This window comes from Triticum aestivum, chromosome 6B, assembly GCF_018294505.1.
Source record: "Triticum aestivum cultivar Chinese Spring chromosome 6B, IWGSC CS RefSeq v2.1, whole genome shotgun sequence".
NCBI classification, from domain to species: Eukaryota; Viridiplantae; Streptophyta; class Magnoliopsida; order Poales; family Poaceae; genus Triticum; species Triticum aestivum.
Genome location: NC_057810.1, coordinates 29,205,465 through 29,226,719, shown reverse-complemented (window position 1 = coordinate 29,226,719; position 21,255 = coordinate 29,205,465). Strand labels below are relative to the sequence as shown.

Below are 21,255 nucleotides of genomic sequence, written 5' to 3'. Positions count from 1 at the left end.
AAAAGAAAGGCCCTTCGCAAGAGGGAAGCAGGGATTTGCAGAGGTGCCAGAGCTCGATTTTGAAATAGAGATAAAGAATTTTTGAGAGGTATGATCTCATTGTCAACATAACAACCAAGAGTTCCCAATATCTTCCATACTACATACAATATAGGCGGTTCCCACGCAGAATGGTAAAAGTTTATACTCCCCCAACCATCGACAAGCATCAATCCATGGCTTGCTCAAAACAACGAGTGCCTCCAACTAACAACAATCCCGGTGGAGTTTTGTTTAATTATTTTGATTTGATTTTGATCTTTTTGATCATGGGACTGGGCATCCCGGTTACCGCCACTTTCTTGTGAATGAGGAGCGGAGTCCACTCCTCTTGAGAATAACCCACCTAGCATGGAAGACACTGACAGCCCCTAGTTGCTACATGAGCAATTTGGGCATACAAAACATATTATAATTTGAAGGTTTAGAGTTTGGCACATGCAAATTTACTTGGAACGGCAGGTAAATACCGCATATAGGTAGGTATGGTGGACACTCATGACAAAAACTGGGTTCAAGGAATTTGGATGCACAAGCAGTATTCTCGCTTAGTACAGATATTTAGGCTAGCAAGGGGAGAAAGGAAAGCTCAACATGTTTGAATGATCCATGACAATATACTTTAACTGAGATGTGAGAAAACATAACCCATTACGTTGTCTTCCTTGTCCAACATCAACTCTTTAGCATGTCATACTTAATGAGTGCTCACAATTATAAAAGATGTCTATGATAATATATTTATATGTGAAATCTCTCTTCCTTCAATATTCTTTCATGAATTGTTCAAATGACCAATACAATGCTTGGTAACCGTTGATAAATTTACTACCTCTACTTCTTAGATGTGAAGTCATTACTCCCCATGGGATAAGCAAATGAAACATATATAATTTCAGATTTATGACATTCAACTCATTCAACCATTTACTCATAGGATATAAGTGAAGCACAAGAGTAAATGAAAAACTACTCCAAAAAAATGTAAGTGAAGACCAATGAGTAGCTAAATAATTATGCAACTATGTGAAGACTCTCTCCCATTTAAAAATTTCAGACCTTGGTATTTTATTCAAACAGCGAGCAAAGCAAAATAAAATGACAATGCAAGGATAGCACAACTCATGTGAAGAAGCAAAAACTTAGCCTCAACCGATACTAACCGATAATTGTTGAAGAAGAAAGGTGGGATGCCTACCGGGGCATCCCCAAGCTTAGATGCTTGAGACTTCTTGGAATATTATCTTTGGGTGCCTTGGGCATCCCCAAGCTTGAGCTTTTATGTCTCCTTAATTCCTTTCATATCATGGTTTCTCTTTTTATCAAAAGCTTCATTCACAACAAACTCAACAAGAACTCGTGAGATAGGTTAGTATAAATCAATGCAAAACCTTATAATTTTCTACTATAACAAATCACTAAAATTATTATTCAACATTGCATAATAAATGTCTCTGCATATTTAATACGCCTATCCTCAAATAGAATAATTAAACAAGCAAACATATGCAAACAATGCAAACATAACAGCAATCTGCCAAAACAGTATAGTCTGTAAAAATGGTGGGAAGCATCACTGTATCACAAATTCTTAAGAGGAGGTGTAATTCTCACAACATTGATGACATAAGAGATGGTAATGTTCCGAGTAAAGAAGAACAATTGCTGGATGGCAGGGAACTCAAGGTACAACACCCAACACGAACAAGCTGTGTTGGTGGGAAGGCAATAAAGTGGTCGATGATAATAAAATTCATCGAGGGCAAGGATGGTATTTCTCATCATGAATTCAATTGATATCCTAGAAGAGCTCATAAGGTTGATGATGATCACGACACATTTGTCGAGAGATTTCATGAAGATGTAATCAATCATCGACGACATCAAGTCAAAGGAATGACGAAGCAAGAGGTTATTGGTACCACAGTTACGACACAAACTCGAACTCAAGCTTGTTGTTTAAGGTGAAAGGGTATGACGTGGAAAATCGACGTAAGCTTAGCTATCATCGCAAATTTTGCTACGGGAAGACGGACCAGGTAGCACAGTTAAAATCAGCATGAATAGATATAGCAGAGCTGGCTAGGAATGACATGATCGGGTACAAACTCGTACTTAAAGAAGATTACTGAAGAGTTGTTGAACCGTAGTGCGGACTCGGTATAGTTATCGGTGCCTTGGAGTGTTTAATAACTCAGAGCCTGTGAAAAATTGGAATCAATGAGAATGTAGTACTTGATGAAGAACTCATAAGGAGTTATGCAGTTCCAAGATAATCTCGAGATACCAGGGGGTAATACTCGACGACAGTCCAAAGTAGAGCTTGGACTGGGGTATTGCTCTAAAGAAGATAAGTGCTTAAACATGCACGAGAAATGGTATTTAAAGGAGATCATGGTCGGAACCACGATTGCAAAAGGCCAGATCCCAGATATAAGATGTACTTATACCAAGGGAATAATTAATTTAAGAGAAGCTTTAATGATAAGATCTACATCGTGTCCATGGGCATGAACACAAAGTTCAAGGTCGACTCCCACTTCCATAATGCATAACCTTCCATTCACTTCTCGTTCTCAAAGAGGTTGTATGGTAGAAAATTATCTGCTAAACACTAGAAGGGTTGAGTTGTCAAAACCTTCCGGTTCATACGGTTTTTAAGGAAGGTATAGGTTCAACCCATAGGGGCTTCTTAGAAACATATACCGCAAGTTTCAAGAGTAAATATCACAAGCTCGAAAGTAGAGCAAGGTTGAGAAAGTAGATGATACAATTTACCAAAGGCATTATGTATCCAAGGGAAAGCTCACAAGGTTATTGAATATGAAGGACAATGTCGGATAAAATCCATTAAAGGATCTGTCGGTCCATAACAGAGCTGATGTGAGCATCAGCACACAATCAGAGGAAGTAACAATGCAAGAAATTGGATTATAGAGACAACTAAATAACTTAGAGCTCAATTGCTAAGGAATTATGATTTTCAAAGCGAAGGATCAGAAGCAGACGCTCTGATCAAGGATGGATAAATTCAATAGACTTAGGGGCACAATCGACGATAATTTAATTGGAGAGAACCAATTCATGATTAAAACAACGTCTGAGCTGGAAGGATGAATTCTAGGATCTGTTTGAGGATTGCGAGCATTCGCAACAAATCGAAACAACGGACTCAAAATGATATTGACAATGGATGTCAACAAGATTACTAGACTTATGGATTATCCATAATGCAAGCAATCAAGAATTTCAAGAGCAATAGGATGCTCAGGATTTTCGGAAGATCGAATGGTATTTCGAGGATTGGTGACATACACGAATCAACTGGGGATGAGTGGATACTCGATAAGTGCGAGAAATTATCCGTAGGGGTATTCATGTAACAAAGAATTGCAAGGCAATAGTCACAAAGTATTCTCAGAACACTAGATAGAATTTCGAGGTATCTTGTAATAACAAGATCGACTGGGTATAAAGTAAGAACGACGGGTGCAAGTATTTATCCATAGGGATATTGCAATGGTAGGGAATTCCAAAAGCAACAGGCACAAGGTCTCGAGGGAATATCGAAAGGTATCTTCGGAATCCTTCGGTGCACAAGGTAATCATCTGGACTGAAGAGACTCTCCGGGAGAAAGTATTATCGAGAACCTAGAGTCAGAGTTAGTAAAAGTCGTTTAAACCGAGTAGAAGAGAGTTCAGAGTCCCAGAGTAAAGGTCGAGGAGTAAAAGATCCTAGTACCACCCAATGGGGACGTGGGCCCATGGGCCGCACAGCCATGTTAGTAAAAGTTTTGTAAAGTCTAGACTCGACTTCGGCCAAGGAGTTGGAAGGGGGATTCCTACAGGCAGTCGGCTCTGATACCAACTTGTGACGCCCCCGATTCAATCGTACACTAATCATGCACGCAAATGTGTACGATCAAGATCAGGGACTCACGGGAAGATATCACAACACAACTCTAAAACATAAATAAGTCGTACAAGCATCATAATACAAGCCAGGGGCCTCGAGGGCTCGCATACAAGTGCTCGATCATAGACGAGTCAGCGAAAGCAACAATATCTGAGTACAGACATAAGTTAAACAGGTTTGCCTTAAGAAGGCTAGCACAAACTGGGATACAGATCGAAAGAGGCGCAGGCCTCCTGCCTGGGATCCTCCTAACTACTCCTGGTCGTCGTCAGCGGGCTGCACGTAGTAGTAGGCACCTCCGGTGTAGTAGGGGTCGTCGTCGACGATGGCGTCTGGCTCCTGGACTCCAGCATCTGGTTGCGACAACCAGAAAGAAAGGAAAGGGGGAAAAGGGGGGGAGAAAGCAACCGTGAGTACTCATCCAAAGTACTCGCAAGCAAGGAGCTACACTACATATGCATGGGTATATGTGTAAGGAGGCCATATCAGTGGACTGAACTGCAGAATGCCAGAATAAGAGGGGGATAGCTAGTCCTATCGAAGACTACGCTTCTGGCAGCCTCCGTCTTGCAGCATGTAGAAGAGAGTAGATTGAAGTCCTCCAAGTAGCATCTCCAAGTAGCATCTCCAGGTAGTATCTCCAGTAGCATCGCATAGCATAATCCTACCCGGCGATCCTCCCCGCGTCGCCCTGTGGAAAAGCGATCACCGGGTTGTCTGTGGAACTTGGAAGGGTGTGTTTTATTAAGTATCCGGTTCTAGTTGTCATAAGGTCAAGGTACAACTCCAAGTCGTCCTGTTACCGAAGATCAGGGCTATTCGAATAGATTAACTTCCCTGCAGGGGTGCACCACATAACCCAACACGCTTGATCCCATTTGGCCGGACACACTTTCCTGGGTCATGCCCGGCCTCGGAAGATCAACACGTCGCAGCCCCACCTAGGCACAACAGAGAGGTCAGCACGCCGGTCTAACTCCTATGCGCGCAGGGGTCTGGGCCCATCGCCCATTGCACAACTGCACGTTGCGAGGGCGACCGGAAGCAGACCTAGCCTCTCTTATACAAGAGTAGGCGTTCCAGTCCAATCCGCCGCGCGCCGCTCCGTCGCTGACGTCAAGAAGGCTTCGGCTGATACCACGACGTCAGGATACCCATAACTACTCCCGCGTAGATGGTTAGTGCGTATAGACCAAATGGCCAGACTCAGATCAAATACCAAGATCTCGTTAAGCGTGTTAAGTATCCGCGAACGCCGACCAGGGCCAGGCCCACCACTCTCCTAGGCGGTCTCAACCTGCCCTGTCGCTCTGCCACAAAGTAACAGTCGGGGGCCGTCGGGAACCCAGATCCACCTCTACCGGGATGGAGCCACCTGTCCTTTCAGCCCCCCTCATCAAAATCACTTGCGGGTACTCATCGAGCTAACCCGACTTTAGTCACCATTTGTATAGTATGTATGTATGTATGGTATATACCCGTGATCACCTCCCGAGTGATCACGGCCCAATAGTATAGCAAGGCAGACTGACAAGAATGTAGGGCCAATGATGATAAACTAGCATCCTATACTAAGCATTTAGGACTGCGGCTAAGGTATCAATGATTGTAGCAACAATGACAGGCTATGCATCAGAATAGGATTAACGGAAAGCAGTAACATGCTACACTACTCTAATGCAAGCAGTATAGAGGAGAATAGGCGATATCTGGTGATCAAGGGGGGGGGGCTTGCCTGGTTGCTCAGACAAGGAGGGGGTCGTCGGTGACGTAGTCGACCACAGGGGCATCAGCATCGTCACAGGGTCTACCGGAGAGAAGAGGGGGAAGAAACAGTAAATACATAGCAAGCAAGTGCATAACAGGACAACAAGCAGCTAAACGTGTTCTAACGCGGTATGAGGTGATACCAGTGATGGGGGAAAACATCCGGGAAAGTATCCCCGGTGTTCCGTGTTTTCGGACAAATGAACCGGAGGTGAAATTTTGCAGGTTTGCTATGCTAGGGATGTGTGGTGGACGAACGGGTTGCGTATTCGAAGTCTTCTCGTCGTGCTGAGCAACTTTCATGTTGAAAATAATTTAATCCGAGTTACGGATTAAAAGATATGATTTTCTAAAGATTTTAATAATTTCTAGAATTCAGTTAATTATTTAATTTAATTCGAAAATGTATTTATGACATCAGCATGATGTCATGCTGACGTCAGTAGTCAACAGGGTTGACTGGTCAACCTGACCAGTGGGTCCCACTGGTCAGTGACACATTTTAATTAGACATATTAATTAACCTAATTAGTACTAACTAGTACAAATGCCCGTGCGTTGCACCGGGCGAAATATTAAATATAACTTTATCTAAATTTCCATTTTGGATGTATTTAAAAAATTCAAGAATAATTTTGAAATTGGAATTCTTTTTATGGTGATGAACATTTTTTTGTAATATTATATATCTTTTCTAATTTATAGCAAAAGTGCCATGCAAAATAAATAAATATATGTTTAAACAGTTGAAAGTTATACCACTCAAACAACTACAACCATAACATAACAACATTGTTCGAACAATTTTTGAACAATTCATATTTTTAGTTTGTAACTCCCATAGCTTTCTCAAAGAATATATATAATTAGTAAAACATGGATATGCTCTTACTTGATGTTCCAAGTTGCATGTTCTCCGTACTGTTGGTGAACGGACACATGACAAGTTGAAACAAATTATGTTGTTGAAATAGAAGTACAGTAGTGATCCAAAATATTTCCGGATCATGAATTTTATATTTGAAAAGCCCCTCACCCCTCCTTATCATCTTTCGGGAACATGTAGTTTAGGTCTGCAATGGATTTTTGTAGTAGAGATATCAATTACGATGTTTTTTTTAATTTATTTTTTATAAGTTTTAACATCCACATACTGCAAGATGACCATCATGATTATGAAATTTTAATATATTTATTAGAGACTTTCTACCATATCTCTAAAAATAAACATACCATATGTAGCGCACAGTCATTGTTGTTTAAAAGTCTATTTTGAGTTGGTGTTATTGTCATCTTCTCTTTGGTAGGACGTACTGACGAAAAGGCCACAGACGAAAAGGCCACAATTATCCCCGAACCAACCTCCCAGGATGCGCACTCGCGAGCTGAACCGCGACGGGTTAGCGGACGGCGCCGCCGGTCAGATCTCCCTCCAGCGACCTCCTCCGCCTCTTCCTCTCTCGGATCCGGAATCCCCATCGCGCCTTCTCTGTCTGCCCTCCGCCTGCCGGCATCCCCTGCCGCCGCTCCCCGGCCGGTCGGTCATGTTCTCCAGCGATGCCCTCTTGCTCAGCATCCGCCGGCGGCGGCGGCCACGGCGCTTCGCCCGCAGCCTGTGAGTTTGTCTAACAACACTTGAATATGTAGAACTGAATTTTAGAAGAAGAAATCGAAATGTTGTATTACCTATTTTGTTAGGATTTCCGTGTAGACAATATTTTTCGTATATGTCCCGCTTGTATTGGTCTTCCTTTTCCTCTTTTTCTTCTCTCCCTTTGCGTATGTGTTTTCTGTAGTGATCTTTTTATTCTTCTGCTTGCTGACATCATGTGTACTTGTTAGCACCTTTATGTTTGATGTTGCAGTTGCTCTTGACAGCACAACATATAGCTGACCATGTGAGAAAACCGGTTCAGGCAGGTAGATGCCAACATTTGGTATTGTTTGGCCTTGTGATTTATTTATTGTCATTGCAAAACTGAGTCTGACTGGAAACTGTTTCCTCTTGAAACTGAACGGAAACATGTCATCATCTGAGGGGCATAAGGGTATCCTAGGTAGGAAAACTCGTGTTCCAGAGTACTGTCCCACCACAATCTCTACATCAATTGCATTTTGTTGGAATCCACGTACGACCAACCTTGTGACGTTGCATAGTCCATTAGCAGGGTCGATGTTCCTGAGTAGTATGATTGGGCAATTTATTTTTAGCTTCAACATATGGGGAGGTAGTCCATTTGGTGTGAGAGTGTTCAGGAATTCTGGTGGATAGTAGTTATGTGGGTCGTCTTCTACTGAATCGAAGCTGTGGTACACCATCTCCTCCCCCTGGAAACGATCAATCATTTTTAGGTTTATTTTGTCCACGGAGTCATTCCTTGTGGATAAAATTGCTCTTGACGTGATGTACTTTGGATCTTTTAGTGAATCTTTGTCCGTTTGGTAGACATTGTCGATTAGTTTATCCAGGCCATTGTCATCCTTACTTGACACACATATACTTGTAGGTAGTTGTATTTCACCATCATCATTTGTCTCCTTGGTTCCGTTTCCAATGCGTAGTAGGTATTCTGCGAACCATGGGTCGTTTTGAGCCCTCATGTTGCGCACAAGCTTCAATTGACGCATTGAATTCCAAAGGACCGACCTGCGTAGTGATGCATCTACTATCTGGGCTCTTGTTCCCTTTCGGACAATAGGTAGTACTTTCCTAAAATCTCCTCCAAATACAATTGTTTTTCCACCGAATGGAAGGTACGGTCTGTCCATTATGTCCCGCATGCTTTTATCTAGCGCCTCCACTGTCTGCCTCTTGGTCATAGATGCTTCATCCCAGATTATTAGTCATGCTGCTTGGAGTAGCTTGGATGTTCCACTTTGTTTTGTGAAGCCACAAATATCCCCATCATCTATTTTAAGTGGAATCTTGAACCTCGAGTGCGCGGTTCTCCCTCCGGGCATTATGGAAGCAGCCACACCAGAAGTGGCGGTTGCCACAGCAATCTTGCCTTGTCCGCGTATTGTTGCCAAGAGCGCCCTATAAAGAAAAGTTTTTCCTGTGCCTCCAGGTCCATCCACAAAGAATATACCTCCTTTTTGGCTATCAATTGTCGCTAGGATTTCGTCGTATGCCTTCTTCTGCTCGTAGTTTAGGTTTTTATGCAATGTTGTGTCCTCGGGGTCCACCTCAATGGAGGTCTCCTCGGTGATCTCCCTCGGTATGTTGTCTGTCGTCTCATCCTGTTTGTCGATTTTTGGAAGAGGAAATGATTCTATGTCTTTTCCCATGGAGTGCAACATGTCTCTGATATTTTTTAGAACCATCTGTTCGACTGTGTGTTTGCATTTGCAATTTCTGCTGTAGTCCTCTGACATTGCCTCAAGGTGTTTGTTCCAGAGGCTGCGTACGTCGCTAGGCTCGCAAAAAACCAAGATCGTCGCGAATAGCCTTCGTAGTGATGATGGCATTCTAAACAACTCCGCTTCTGTCATGCAGTCATCCAATGTGCTATCTGCCTCAATGAGTTCTCTTTTTTCTGCAGCTTCTTGAAAGGTTGGCATTACTTGTCCATTGACTGTTCGTAGGTCTTCAAAGCTGGTGGCTCCAGTCACATGGTTTAGGAGGACTCGAAGATAGTATCGTTCTCCTTCAGCCGGGTGTGCTGAGACGATCCTGCCAACCTGGAACACCGAGGCTCGCTTCCTCTGTTGCCAAAACTTTCCTTGACTTTGCCAAGTAAAATGTTCCGGAAACTCTCTGTATAGTATGCCTCGTGCTTTTGGATATGTGATGTTTGCTTCAAAGTACGCAGTCAACATTGATCTTTCTGTGCCTTCACGGTTGATAACATTTTGTATGGTTTCCATGGTATGATATGAAACCATGTGCTTATTTGGGAGATGTAGTTGCAATTGCAAGACCGGTGGGTGCATTTTGCTTAGTTCAAAGCCATATATTCTCCACATTGCTTCAGGAGGTGTCACCCACCGTGCATCTCTGTACTGCTTAATCTCGTCGATTTCTACTTCGTCCACTTTGTCTGTTACAGATACAGACGCCCGGTCATGACCCTTGTAGATGTACTTGAAGAGGTACTTTACGGCTTTAATGCTTGAGCATATCTCAACATTTATGTGGCAGTTGAACATCCTTAACAGATAGGGATTGTAAGGAACCACCCACCTGTTATCTAGTTTGCAATTTCGGACCGTTTCAGTCCGACCGTCGTTGCGTCTCCTATATATCGGGTAGGAGTCCTTGCCTTGAATCGTAGTTTCGTTAAATGGCCTTGGATAATTGTTCTTGCATGATGGACGATTCTTTGTGCATGGACAAAGTTTATTCAATGCACCGCAAGGACCATGCATCATATGTTTGATTACCATTTTGTATAGCTCTGGGTACTTGTGCTTGTTACGGAGCTCGGCGGAGATGATTCTGTCATACTGTTCTGGACATGTATACTTGTATTTTCCAGTCATGATGAGCAAAAAGTGAGCATGGGGTAATCCCCTCTTTTGGAACTCTACGACATATGTATATGCTTGAACCTTTCCAAGAATTCCCTTCTCAAATAGTTCCTTCTTCATTTCTTGTAGCTTCGCCCTGAAAACACGAACGACAATGTCTGGGCGGTCTTGTGGTGTTTGTCCAGTCTCTAGTTCACGTGTGATCTCTTCCCAGTTGGGGTTGCAGGTCATTGTTAGGAATACATCTGGCTTTCCATATTTTCTAACTAAAGCCATAGCATCGAGATACCGACGAAGTCTATCTCGTGGCCCTCCAATAAATGATGAGGCAAGCACTCTTCGTTTTCCGACTGCATCTCCATTTTGCTCTCCAGCTTGAATGCTGTCTAGAAGGCCTTGGTATAGCTCCGCCCTTATTTTCTTTTGATTGTGCCAGATGTAATCCAGTCTGGAACTTTCAATCTTGATGTATGTATCTACAGCAAATTGCTGGAAAAGCCGTCCGCCGTGCAAAATTGGGTTGAATATGCCTGGTCGTGTATGGAATTTATAGCAGTAGTATTCTCTCATGGTTACCCACAGGCCACTGGCTGAATCTGTGCAAATATTGGAAGATAAAAAGTTAGTTGCATAGGTATTAGTATATTAAAATTGTATTTTAAATATATAATAGCATATGTTTTTTTACATGGGTCATCGTCATTAGTGATATTATCAGCAGCAATATGTGCCTCTTTTGTTTCCCTCTTTGGTATTTTCCTATGCCAACCGAGTTCAGCTCTTGGAAAGAATAGAGGATATGACAATGGATCATAGCACCCATAATATGATTGAATGTGCTCTTTTTCGTTGTTGTTCCCATGTAATATTACATTTCTGTCATAAGTATCCCTTCTTTCATTTCCTTCAATCCACACTGCAGCTACCTCTGAATTGATTGGCTCGTTGTATGTTCTTTGGTCCAATCTCTGGTCAAGGTTCAACATGAGTCTGTAGTCCTCAATGTTTTCGGCTTGTCCCAAACTCCTGAACTGTTGAGAGTATGGGTTACCGCGTAGGATACCTGTTATAATTCGAATGACATTCTTGTCTTGCTCGTACATTTCCTCACGGCAAAGGCGGTATCGATGCTCTAAGCTTGGATCATCGTCGTAGAAGTATAGCTCGAGATGCTTTGGATTTGATTGGCTGTTACCAAATGAGTGTATGTTGTGATATAGCTGACCATGTGCTCAAAAGGTGTAAATACCGGCCGTTCGCATGTCACTCGTGTCTCTGTCGAGGTGACAGTATAGAGTAGTAAACGAGAAGTGTCCATTGAAAAATCTTATGTTTTTGCGAAAATGTCTTGCATCAGGGTCGTTGCTTGTCCAAAGTCTCATTAGCTCAGGAGGCGTATCTGGATTGGCTAGTCTTATTTGTCCTTTTTTGCAGCATAATCCTTCAGTTTCATACTTGAATTTGGTTGCATGGCATAATTTGCAATCTTCTTCTTCTTCGAGCACGTTTGTGCTTGTTGGTATGTTGCTGTAGACGAAATCATATGGATCAGGGTTGAGAGCTTCCTCGTCTTCTATGATTTCAATTTCCACTTCTCTATCCCACTCTGGTTTGATATGCAACATATTAAATTTAGTAAGTAGTGTTATAATGTTGCAAATTTATTTTAATTGTATTAAGCATACCTTCACCGGTGAACATGTATTCATCTTCGTCTGTGTCTTCTTCAAATATGACTTCATCATTACCTGTGTTGTAAGTTTTGATTGTATATATGTGTATATATGATTGTATTGAGTAAGAACATTTATGAAATTGATAAGCTTACCGTGATCCTCGTTGTAGATTGTTTTTTGCTGCCGTGTCTATTTCCTTAATCGTTGCTTCTTGCTCATATATGATTCCATCATTACCTGTTTATTATTTTGTTGTTGTTATGTATATAAAATGTTTTTATATAAAAGTATTAATATGTAATTTATGAACTTACCGTGATCATCATTGCAGAATGATTGTATTCGTCCATGCACTTCTTTGATTGTTTGAAGCATTGTGGAGGGGATGTCTGGCCACAGACCCACTTTACTGTGATCATCATTGTCTAATGATTGTGTTGGTGCATTGGTTTCTCTGATGCTTGGAAACATTGAGGAGGGGATGTCTGTCCAGAATAGGTGGTAAGTTGTACAGACGGATTAACATTTACTTGGAATGCGAGTATAAAATCGAGATTATTACCGTAAGTCATCACTTGTGGCTGCTCTAGAGTTTGATTGTTTTTGTCACAGGTTTCCATGATGGATGCATCTTCTTGTGATGATACGTCAACAGTTTGCCTCCGTCTTCTCGAGAATTCTTTGTTACGATGGTGTAGTAATTTTTGCCTTTTTCCTGCTGCCACATGATACCTGTGTTTGACAGTAGATTCAGAAGTCGCAACCTCCTGTTCGGTTGCGACATATTCAGGGTTTTCCATTGCAATTGAATCTTTGCATGGTGTGCTGCGATTCAATTGACGACGAGCTACAATTTGTTCCTTTCTTGCTTTCTTCTGTTCTGGTTGCATACTTGCATATTTTTGTTTTTCTTGTGCGCTTTTGGCTGCGTTTTGTTCTTGTCTCTTTTCTGAATCTTTCTTTCAATGATAGGCTTCACGGCGTTTTTTGAGTTTCTCCTGCCAGACTTCATCTGTCATGCGTGCATACCGCTCTCTATCTCTCTTTCTTCTTTTTTCCTTAGCATCCATGATTTGAGATTATGGCCCAAATGTTTTCCTGCATGAGGGAAAGAAATATTTGTAATGCCATACATCATAATTTGTTGTTAGTGCACTGCATGTTAAAGTAAAACTGGATGCCGTCAAGTTATATATATTACTTAAACAAGAAAAATGTAATGAAAATCCATATGGAGTATTGTTCTTTAGATGCGTCAAACATGTAACAATTGATTTGCTATTGTGAGAAAAAAATTCATTCGACTACTCTAATTATCTATCATTATCATTGCAGGTACCAGTGTTCATAGACATGTTGAATGATGTCGTATATTGAAACAGATATAAAAATTACCTGATGTAAAGCTGACTTGCCAAACAACTTAATTGAGCTGAAGGCAGTTTGCACAAGGCGACAAGGCGACGTGTGAAACTGACTGGTTGACTGCGCCAAATACTTGGGGTTTGTGTAAGATAAAATCACTTGGAGATAGTATTTGTAGCACCAACGGTGCCTGCCTCAGAGTAGGTTTTGGCCTCCTGTACGAGTAGGTTTTGGACTGCTGTACCAATCTAAATAGGATATTCACTCTCCAAGTCTCATGTATACGGATACGGACACGTCTTGTGAGAAGTCAGCGGGTGTATGCTGCGCGTTTTTTTTCTTTTTGAGAAACCCGTGTGTGCTGTCCTACGCAATCAGCCAGCCCGGCTTATTAGCAGTGTTTGCATGCGTACTATGTCGCTATTTGCAATGTATTACGGACCCTCAGCTACACTGTTCGTCATGACCTAACAATTTCAGGTTCACAATTAATGTCTGTGTATTTCATCGGATGAAAAATAAACATCAAAAATAAGATTACACTGAGTATTTGTTTTATGAAAATTGGTCGCACCTAACAGTGTTCGTCATGACCTAACAATTTCAGCTTCACACTTAATGTCTGTGTATTTCATCGGACGAAAAATTAAAACCTGCCCGACGTACCATTTTGCAATACTTTTTTTAATCCAATTTTTTCTAAACATCAGAAATAAGATTACACTGAGTATTTGTTTAATGAAAATTGGTTGCACCCTAACATTGTTCGTCATGACCTAACAATTTCAGCTTGACACTTTCATTTCATTGGATGAAAGAGTTTTTTTTGTTCAGAAATCAAAAATATTTTTTATTTTGAGGTGTTTTTTAAAATAAAAAAATTCAAGAATATTATTTAAAAGGGAATCATTTTTATGGTGATGCAAATTATTTTTGAAATATTATATTTCACAATTTCAAGTTCACACCTTCATTTCATTGGATGAAGGGTTATTTTTTGTTGTTCAGAAATCACAATTTTTATTAATTTTGAGAAGGTTTTATTTAAAATAAAATATTGAGAATATTATTAAGAAGGGAATCATTTTTATGGTGATGATCATTACTTTTGAAATATAAAATTTCATTTGTATTTTTTTTCTTTTTTTCTTTTACATCCCAGAAGCAATTAAGCAATCAACAATCTGATGCCCATATTTGTGGAAATAAAATAATAAGGGCACTGCAAGTGCTAGTAAACATCATGAAATTTCAACCAATACATAGGACCACCATCAAGATCAGAATACTGTTAAAGAGTACATGTCAAGATTTCATTATAAGGTAGAAACTGAAAGTCATTTACATCCAAATATTTGTAATTGACCCAAATGGTTCAAGTATTGTCATGTCTGAACCCACAATCATCAAATTTTGAAGCACTCCATCATCGCTTATAATTGGTAACCCCAAAAAATGTATATCCTTGCAAGCTCCAAAAGTTTTCTACATATATGTAAGTGATATGTTAAGTAGAAACCAAAATATAGTATTAATTTCTCAAAGCGGTAAAAAATCCAGCTCTACATGTTCATTGTCTCCCTGCTCATTATCTATTAATTGTTGGCTGCAAGAATTCTCTCTGACAAATCAATTTCCACTGATTGAGTTCCCTACACAATCATATTGGTAGAAAAACAAGGTTAGCATATTGGAATCAGATATTTGAGTCATTTGACATTTCGAGATGAATTGATACTATTTGACATACCAGTTTAACTTTGGATTTTCCTAATACAATTGATGAATTCCAGTCGACCAGCAGGCATGTTATCTTCACATTCATTGTCCTTGAATGTTAGCACTTGGCCCAAAATTAGTTTTCTGAGTTCATTCCATCCTATTCATTCGAGTTTTTTTGTAAAAGAATGACATCAGCATCAGATGTATAATAATCATACAAGCAAATATCTACGTGGTTGCAATATTTACCTTTAAAAATGGCAAATGTGGTCTTTCATCTTCCCATGTGGACATGAATAGGGGAACAAGATAACCAGACAATTCCCTTACATAAGAATACAAATATATTTTATTAATAATCTCTACATAATCAAATCAACAAATAATCAATATCTAGTATTCATCTTCTGAAAAATACCTGTTGTAAACTGGAATATCATCTAGGATTTTATGATGCCATAGGAGAATATCCTCGTTCCATCTAGACCCAGGGCATGCTTTTGACATTGCTTTCCGTAAGTGTTCGGAAATCCATATAATTTTTTTTAAATATTTTGCAAGTGGGTTGTATTGGTACATTGGATTAATAGGAGTAGGGTCCAAAATGTACACTGTTCTTGTATCTTGGTCCAATGTGAATAAAATGAATTCATCAATGGATTGTACTAGAATATGGATCTGAAATAGGCTACATATTAGATGCAATAATAAAAAAATGCTCTAAAGTATACAAAAATGCTCTTACCGATTTACATGTTGAAACATTATATTTGATACCAGGCCAACTACGAACAGAATTTGCTAGTTGCTCCACATCTAACTTTTTACGGAAATCTGGGTGCCTTCCAAAATCAGTAGTCATCTAGTATATAAAATTATTGGTTAGAAAGATGATAAAAAATTAGAATATAAAAAGTATATAACGAATATAAAAACATACCCAAAATTTCATGTCTAGATAATGCTTTGCTATCAATTGATTTTTCTTTTGTGATGTTTGGATATCATCAAACATAATCTTCTGTACGATCAAATTAAAGCAATCTTTGTCCATGGGTAAATCATCCTTTAGCATTCCTTGTAGTTTTCTGAGAGACAAGCTAATTGGATATGGCTTTGAACTTTGGATCCATACTTTCCTGATAATAATAAAATTAGTAAAATAAACCATTAAGAAAATAAGTAAGATAATTTACAATTGCAAAACTATTTTGAAATGACTTACTCTAAAATCTCAGTGTAATTGATTGATTTAATGAAGCTACAGAGTCCAGCTGTTAATTCATGTACGCTCATATTAGAAAGAATAGATATTAGTGATCTGTATTTATTTTCAACAGATAATGGGATTTTTTGCTTCATTTTTTTTATATCATCTAGGCTTTCTAATATTTGAACATCATCAGGATCTCCATTAGTGTCATCGTTACTTTCTTCAACGATTGTAGACCTTCCTGCAGTGTTTGTTTTCCAACATAATAGCATGCTGGCTAACTTAAACCTAAAAGATTTAATCATTTCCTGTGCAACACAAACAATTATTAGTAAGTTATTTAAAAAATAACATATTTTTTTATGAAATTAACATACTTTTTAATTTAAAAAGATATATACCTGTGCAATTGGGTAAGATAGTGCACATCCAGTGAAATATTCCATAAATTTGACCATAAACGAACCACATGAATAACTGTCCTCTTGAATTGCCTTTTGTAATTGTTCCGTGATCTTCCATTCGGTGAGATCAATGTCTTTCCAATTGTCTTTTACCAAGTTTTGACTCTTAAGAAGGTCCAAATGAAATTGTACTCCTCGTAGCTAAAAATAAAACAGTGGTTAGAAATGACACAGATTAGCAAAGTATATTAAAAATGGTGTTGTAACTAACCGTATGAGCGAGATCATCACGGTCAAAGTTCCAGCACAATGAGTCCAATACTTGAACCTCACGTTTTTTTGTATTCACAACAGCTAGATACCAATGTGTGTTGTGAGCATTTATTGGAAGTTTAATCTGTAATAAAGATAATTAGGAAAACAATTAATGATAATGTATGAAACCTAGAACATGTAAATTATGAATATGGATATTACCATGTCATGTTGCATATATTCAATGACGGTCTTTGTCATGAAGGCACTATCTTTTTGTATTCCATGTTCGCCATCTCGTTTAAATAGTGAGGTAACAAATGGACTCTCAAAATATACTTTATTATCATTCTGGACATGTATTTGGTCCTTCATACAACATATATATGCATTGATCACCTATAATTTAGAAAGTTAAAAATACATTATTACTAATAGATATAAGTGATTAGAATCTTTTTCCTGTTTGAGTAAGGGTACTTACATCATCATTTACCCACTCCTTTTCATTTAGCAGGCACATCAATTGATTTTGCAAGACACAACTTCCATCTATCTGAACAAGCAACTGTTTTCTCAAAGATGATTCTATTGCTATATGAGCACATAGATCATGGTCGGTCAATGTATAGTCTGCAAAAAATCAAATAATTCAAGAATATATTGTATACAAAAGCACATGTGATAAATTAAGCAAATACCTTGTGGGAGATAATCATATGTCTCATCAACTTTGATCTCTTTATGTGAATCTGGTTCCTTAACATCATGCAATGGAAAAACATGAGATATTGTCGACCTAGATGGGGATGGTGATGGTAGTGTATCATGATTCATCTGATTATCTGATTCCGGCACAATCGATTCAAAACACTCTGAACCTGGAGAAGATGTTTTCATAGTTGGTGACATAGGTGATGGTTCCAGAACACCTGATTCAGAAAATTTTGCCTTTTTGGAAGGTCGGTTATCAAAATCCTCTGCAATGTTCAGTTCAGTGATGTCATCTATTTTCTGCAGTCACAACAAAAATAAAATGTAAACCTCCAACTGTTAGATCAGTTGAAACAGAGGTAGTACATCATAGTGAGTTTACAGTTGGGATGCTATTGCATAAAGTAGATTCAAAACACTCAGAAACTGGATTAGATGTTGACATAGTTGGTGGCTGCAGAACACCTGATTCAAAATATATTTTTTTTCCTTTTTTTGAAGTTCGGTTATCAAAATCCTCAGCAATGTTAAGTTCAGTGTTGTCATCTATTTTCTGCAATCACAAAAAAAAGGTAAACCTCCAACAGCTAGAAGCACTATCGTATGAATCAGTTGAAACCGAGGCAGTACATTATAGTTAGTTCACTAACAAGATGACAAATACATATGTGCATGTTAAAAAATTCTAGAACAAGAAAGAAAGAGCCTGTGCATTGCAATAATGGGGATAATACTTATTTCTCTCCCTCCATAGCTCCTTCGGGTTAAGGAGCAACATCATATAAATTCAGCGCAAATGTTACAAAATAATTTTAAACCCTGAGCGGCACCACAGAATAGGCAGAGGAATTAGAGGGTAGACTACGATTTCCTACAGATGTTTGGCCGAGTTATCGACAGGGTGGTTATTTTTTTTGTTCAAGGATTACTGGCGGAATGCAATTCACCATAATGGGTGCTTTTTTTTCTTTTCACCCAGATAATAATACCTCCAGAAAGCTGTTAGTTTTATAGCAGGCATATGAAAAAGAATGTCTGTACTCCAGAAAGATCATGGGCAGACGAAAGACCACAAATTTGAATACATATCACTTGTTCCCCTCTTCATGATCATTGAAATTAGATGAATTTGTAACCTTTTTGTTTCTCTAGTGAACATGAAACAGGGACAATAATTCAGAAACAATAAACTCAAACAGAGGCTCTATGAACTGATTATCTTTCAAGGGGATACATACCTCTGGTGTTGCTGCCACAGGAAATATTGGACGGCTCGACGTATGTTCATCGCTGATCTTAAGGTCCTGAAAAAAAAAATCAAAGATGCAAATCATGAATGAAGCAACCAAAAAGGATGCCAGGAGCCATTTTACGAACTGCTTGTAAAAAATCATAAGTTAAAAACACTTAGCTATAAACCACAAACTACACCTGAGTTCACACCAAATCAGAACCATTGAATAGATAAGTCTGAATAGATTGCTATGTAGCGACACACAACAATCTGCATTACACGAGGCTTACTAAATGATTTGGCTTGCAAGCTGGTCGATCTATTTCTTTTGTATTATTTCATATTCTCTGAAGCCAGTTGATTGCTTTTAAGCTATCTACTTTTCGACCAGAAGGATCAATCCAACAGGTAGCCAGTAGCCAGCTTTGTACATGTACCAGGGCTCACATATGTGTCTCTCCATGTACAAGGTTTCAGCAGCAGTAGCGATACACATGCAAAAGATGCATATGTTGGTGGTTCGTGTTGCCCAGATGGATCATAACCCACCAGAAATTACTGAATTTTGTTTTCTCTGTTCGGAGAACAACAATATCCGAAGGAATTGCTGACAGTTCCAGCGCTTCGTTCAACAGACCAACCACACAACATGGGTGTCTACAATCACAATTAGAAAACAATATCTAAACTGACGTACTTCGCATCAATATCTTTACCTCTGAACTCCATATTAGAAGGTACACAGAGAAACAGGGGACAGAAAAATAACTCAAAACAGGGGTCAAGGGGATACATACTTCTGCTGTAGCCGACGCAGGGGACATTGGACAGCTCGACGGCTGTTCTTCTACCTTCGGCGAACTCGGCGCTTCTTCTACCTCCGGCGAACTCGGCACTTCTTCCTGCGGCGAACTCGGTGTCGACATTGGATGCTTCGTCCAAAACTGACCTGATGTAGATTCGAGGCGAGGACCCTCCCTTCTTATAGCAGCCAACAACAATCTGGGTCGGCAGCTCCATTGATTTGCATTGGACAAGGGCACGGACTGCAACCCATCCAAATCGATTTGTGTTGGACAAGGAGACTGCAATTCCATCCAAATCATACACGGAAGCAGATGCAGAGGTTGAGAAGGTTACGTTGGGGGAGACGGGAGAGGACTGGCTGTGGCGGACAGGTCACAGTGGAGCGTGCTCGCCGCCGGCGCTGGCCGACGGCGTACCCAACCTGAGTTGTGCCCCCTTTGCAGCGCCAACAAGGTCCGGCGCCCTTCTCGCGCGCAAGCACGGCAGCCGCCTTTTCGCCAAATTCCTGAGCACGGCACCGCATAGGGATAGGTGCCGGCACCGGAGCACAAGGATCAGGGGGCACAGGCAAAGCCTGCATCTGTATGATTCATGTCGACGGCGGAACAACCTCCGTCGCGGACAGCAGCGCTCCGGCGCGGACGGAGGCGAGGCGCGCGCGGACAGCAGCTCTCCGGCGCGGACGGAGGCGAGGCGCGCGCGGAAAACAACGAAGGCGGTCCTCCGGCGTCCTCCATCCTCCGCAGCACCTGCCCCGCCTCGCCGCGCCGTCTCCGCCGAAGTCGATCTGTCGCCGTCGCCATCGCCAGAGCGAGAGAAATGGATAAGATACGAGAGGGCAGGGGATGGAATTCAAATGAGTTCAGGGGTGTTTTTGCAAAATGTTACATTATATACAGACCCAGTAAAACAGGGACCGCGGGTTAATTTAATATAAACCAAGGGGCTTTTATGCAAAATCGTGTGCGCCGCCGTACCACAGAAACCCAATTCTCTTTATTATTAAAAAAAAAAAATTAAAAAAAAATTAAAAAATTAGGTAAAGAGGTAAAGATAAAGATTAGGGGGGCACTGTCATTGAATAATTAATTAGCTAATTGACTAACCAGGTTAATTAGATAACTAATGTTTAATTAGTTTAAATAGTTGTTTAGTTTAGTTAACCAAAATTAATTAAGTTAATTAGTTCCTTAATTAATTAATTAATTAATTGTAATTTTATTTTTATTGCTTTTTTTTACGTTCTGGGGTTGGGACCCCACATGTCATAGGCCCTAGGGGCATTAGCGGGCACGGGTGTTGGCAGGTGCGGGTGCGCCCGACAGGGCGAACCCGAGTGAGCGGGCGATGGCCGCCGAGGCACGGCGGGGCGCCGGAGTTGGGCGCGGCATCGGCGAGGCGCCGACGGCCAGCGAGGGGGCTGCGGGTGCGGCGAGGCCGATTGCTAGTGGCCGTAGCCGAAGGGCCGGGAGGAGCACCGGGCGGCATCGGAGCGAGGTAGGGCGAGGCCAAGGCGCCGGGCGCAGGGAGGCTACGGGCGCCGCGGCACACGGACGCGAGGCCAGGGGCGCGCAGCCACGCGCAGGCGATCGCATCCAGAGGGAGCGACCGATGCACACAGGGGCGCAGGGGAGTACAACGGGAGTGGTGGTGAGCAAAAGCTCCCACAGAGA

The 21,255-nt window shown here is 40.7% G+C and overlaps 1 protein-coding gene and 1 long non-coding RNA gene across 5 annotated transcripts; one reads left to right on the top strand and one right to left on the bottom strand.

Moving 5' to 3' along the window:
• The first annotated feature begins 6,972 nt into the window (after positions 1–6,972).
• On the top strand, positions 6,973–13,725 carry LOC123135526 (uncharacterized). 2 transcript variants are annotated; one of them, XR_006466057.1, is made up of 3 exons: positions 7,021–7,337; positions 12,200–12,369; positions 12,481–13,725. It is a non-coding gene; the product is annotated as an uncharacterized lncRNA (long non-coding RNA). The 2 variants fall into 2 exon arrangements; XR_006466056.1 differs by having other exon boundaries at positions 6,973–7,337; positions 12,200–13,725.
• Positions 13,726–14,529: 804 nt separating this feature from the next.
• On the bottom strand, positions 14,530–20,428 carry LOC123135525 (uncharacterized). Of its 3 annotated transcripts, XM_044554628.1 has the most exons (16): positions 19,916–20,428; positions 19,573–19,821; positions 18,780–18,845; positions 17,529–17,841; positions 17,312–17,460; positions 17,050–17,226; positions 16,844–16,969; positions 16,570–16,773; positions 16,181–16,476; positions 15,896–16,094; positions 15,701–15,817; positions 15,374–15,633; positions 15,205–15,280; positions 14,984–15,112; positions 14,800–14,885; positions 14,530–14,718 (listed from the first exon to the last, which is right to left on the bottom strand). In XM_044554628.1, the coding sequence occupies exons 2-14, from the start codon at positions 19,699–19,701 to the stop codon at positions 15,089–15,091; spliced, it is 2,136 nt and encodes a 711-aa protein (XP_044410563.1). In that variant the 5' UTR covers positions 19,702–19,821; positions 19,916–20,428; the 3' UTR covers positions 14,530–14,718; positions 14,800–14,885; positions 14,984–15,088. The 3 variants fall into 3 exon arrangements, with proteins under 3 accessions (XP_044410563.1, XP_044410562.1, XP_044410564.1); XM_044554627.1 differs by having other exon boundaries at positions 14,530–14,885; XM_044554629.1 differs by lacking the exon at positions 19,916–20,428 and adding an exon at positions 18,007–18,094 and having other exon boundaries at positions 14,530–14,885; positions 19,573–19,748.
• Between the last annotated feature and the right edge of the window lie 827 nt (positions 20,429–21,255).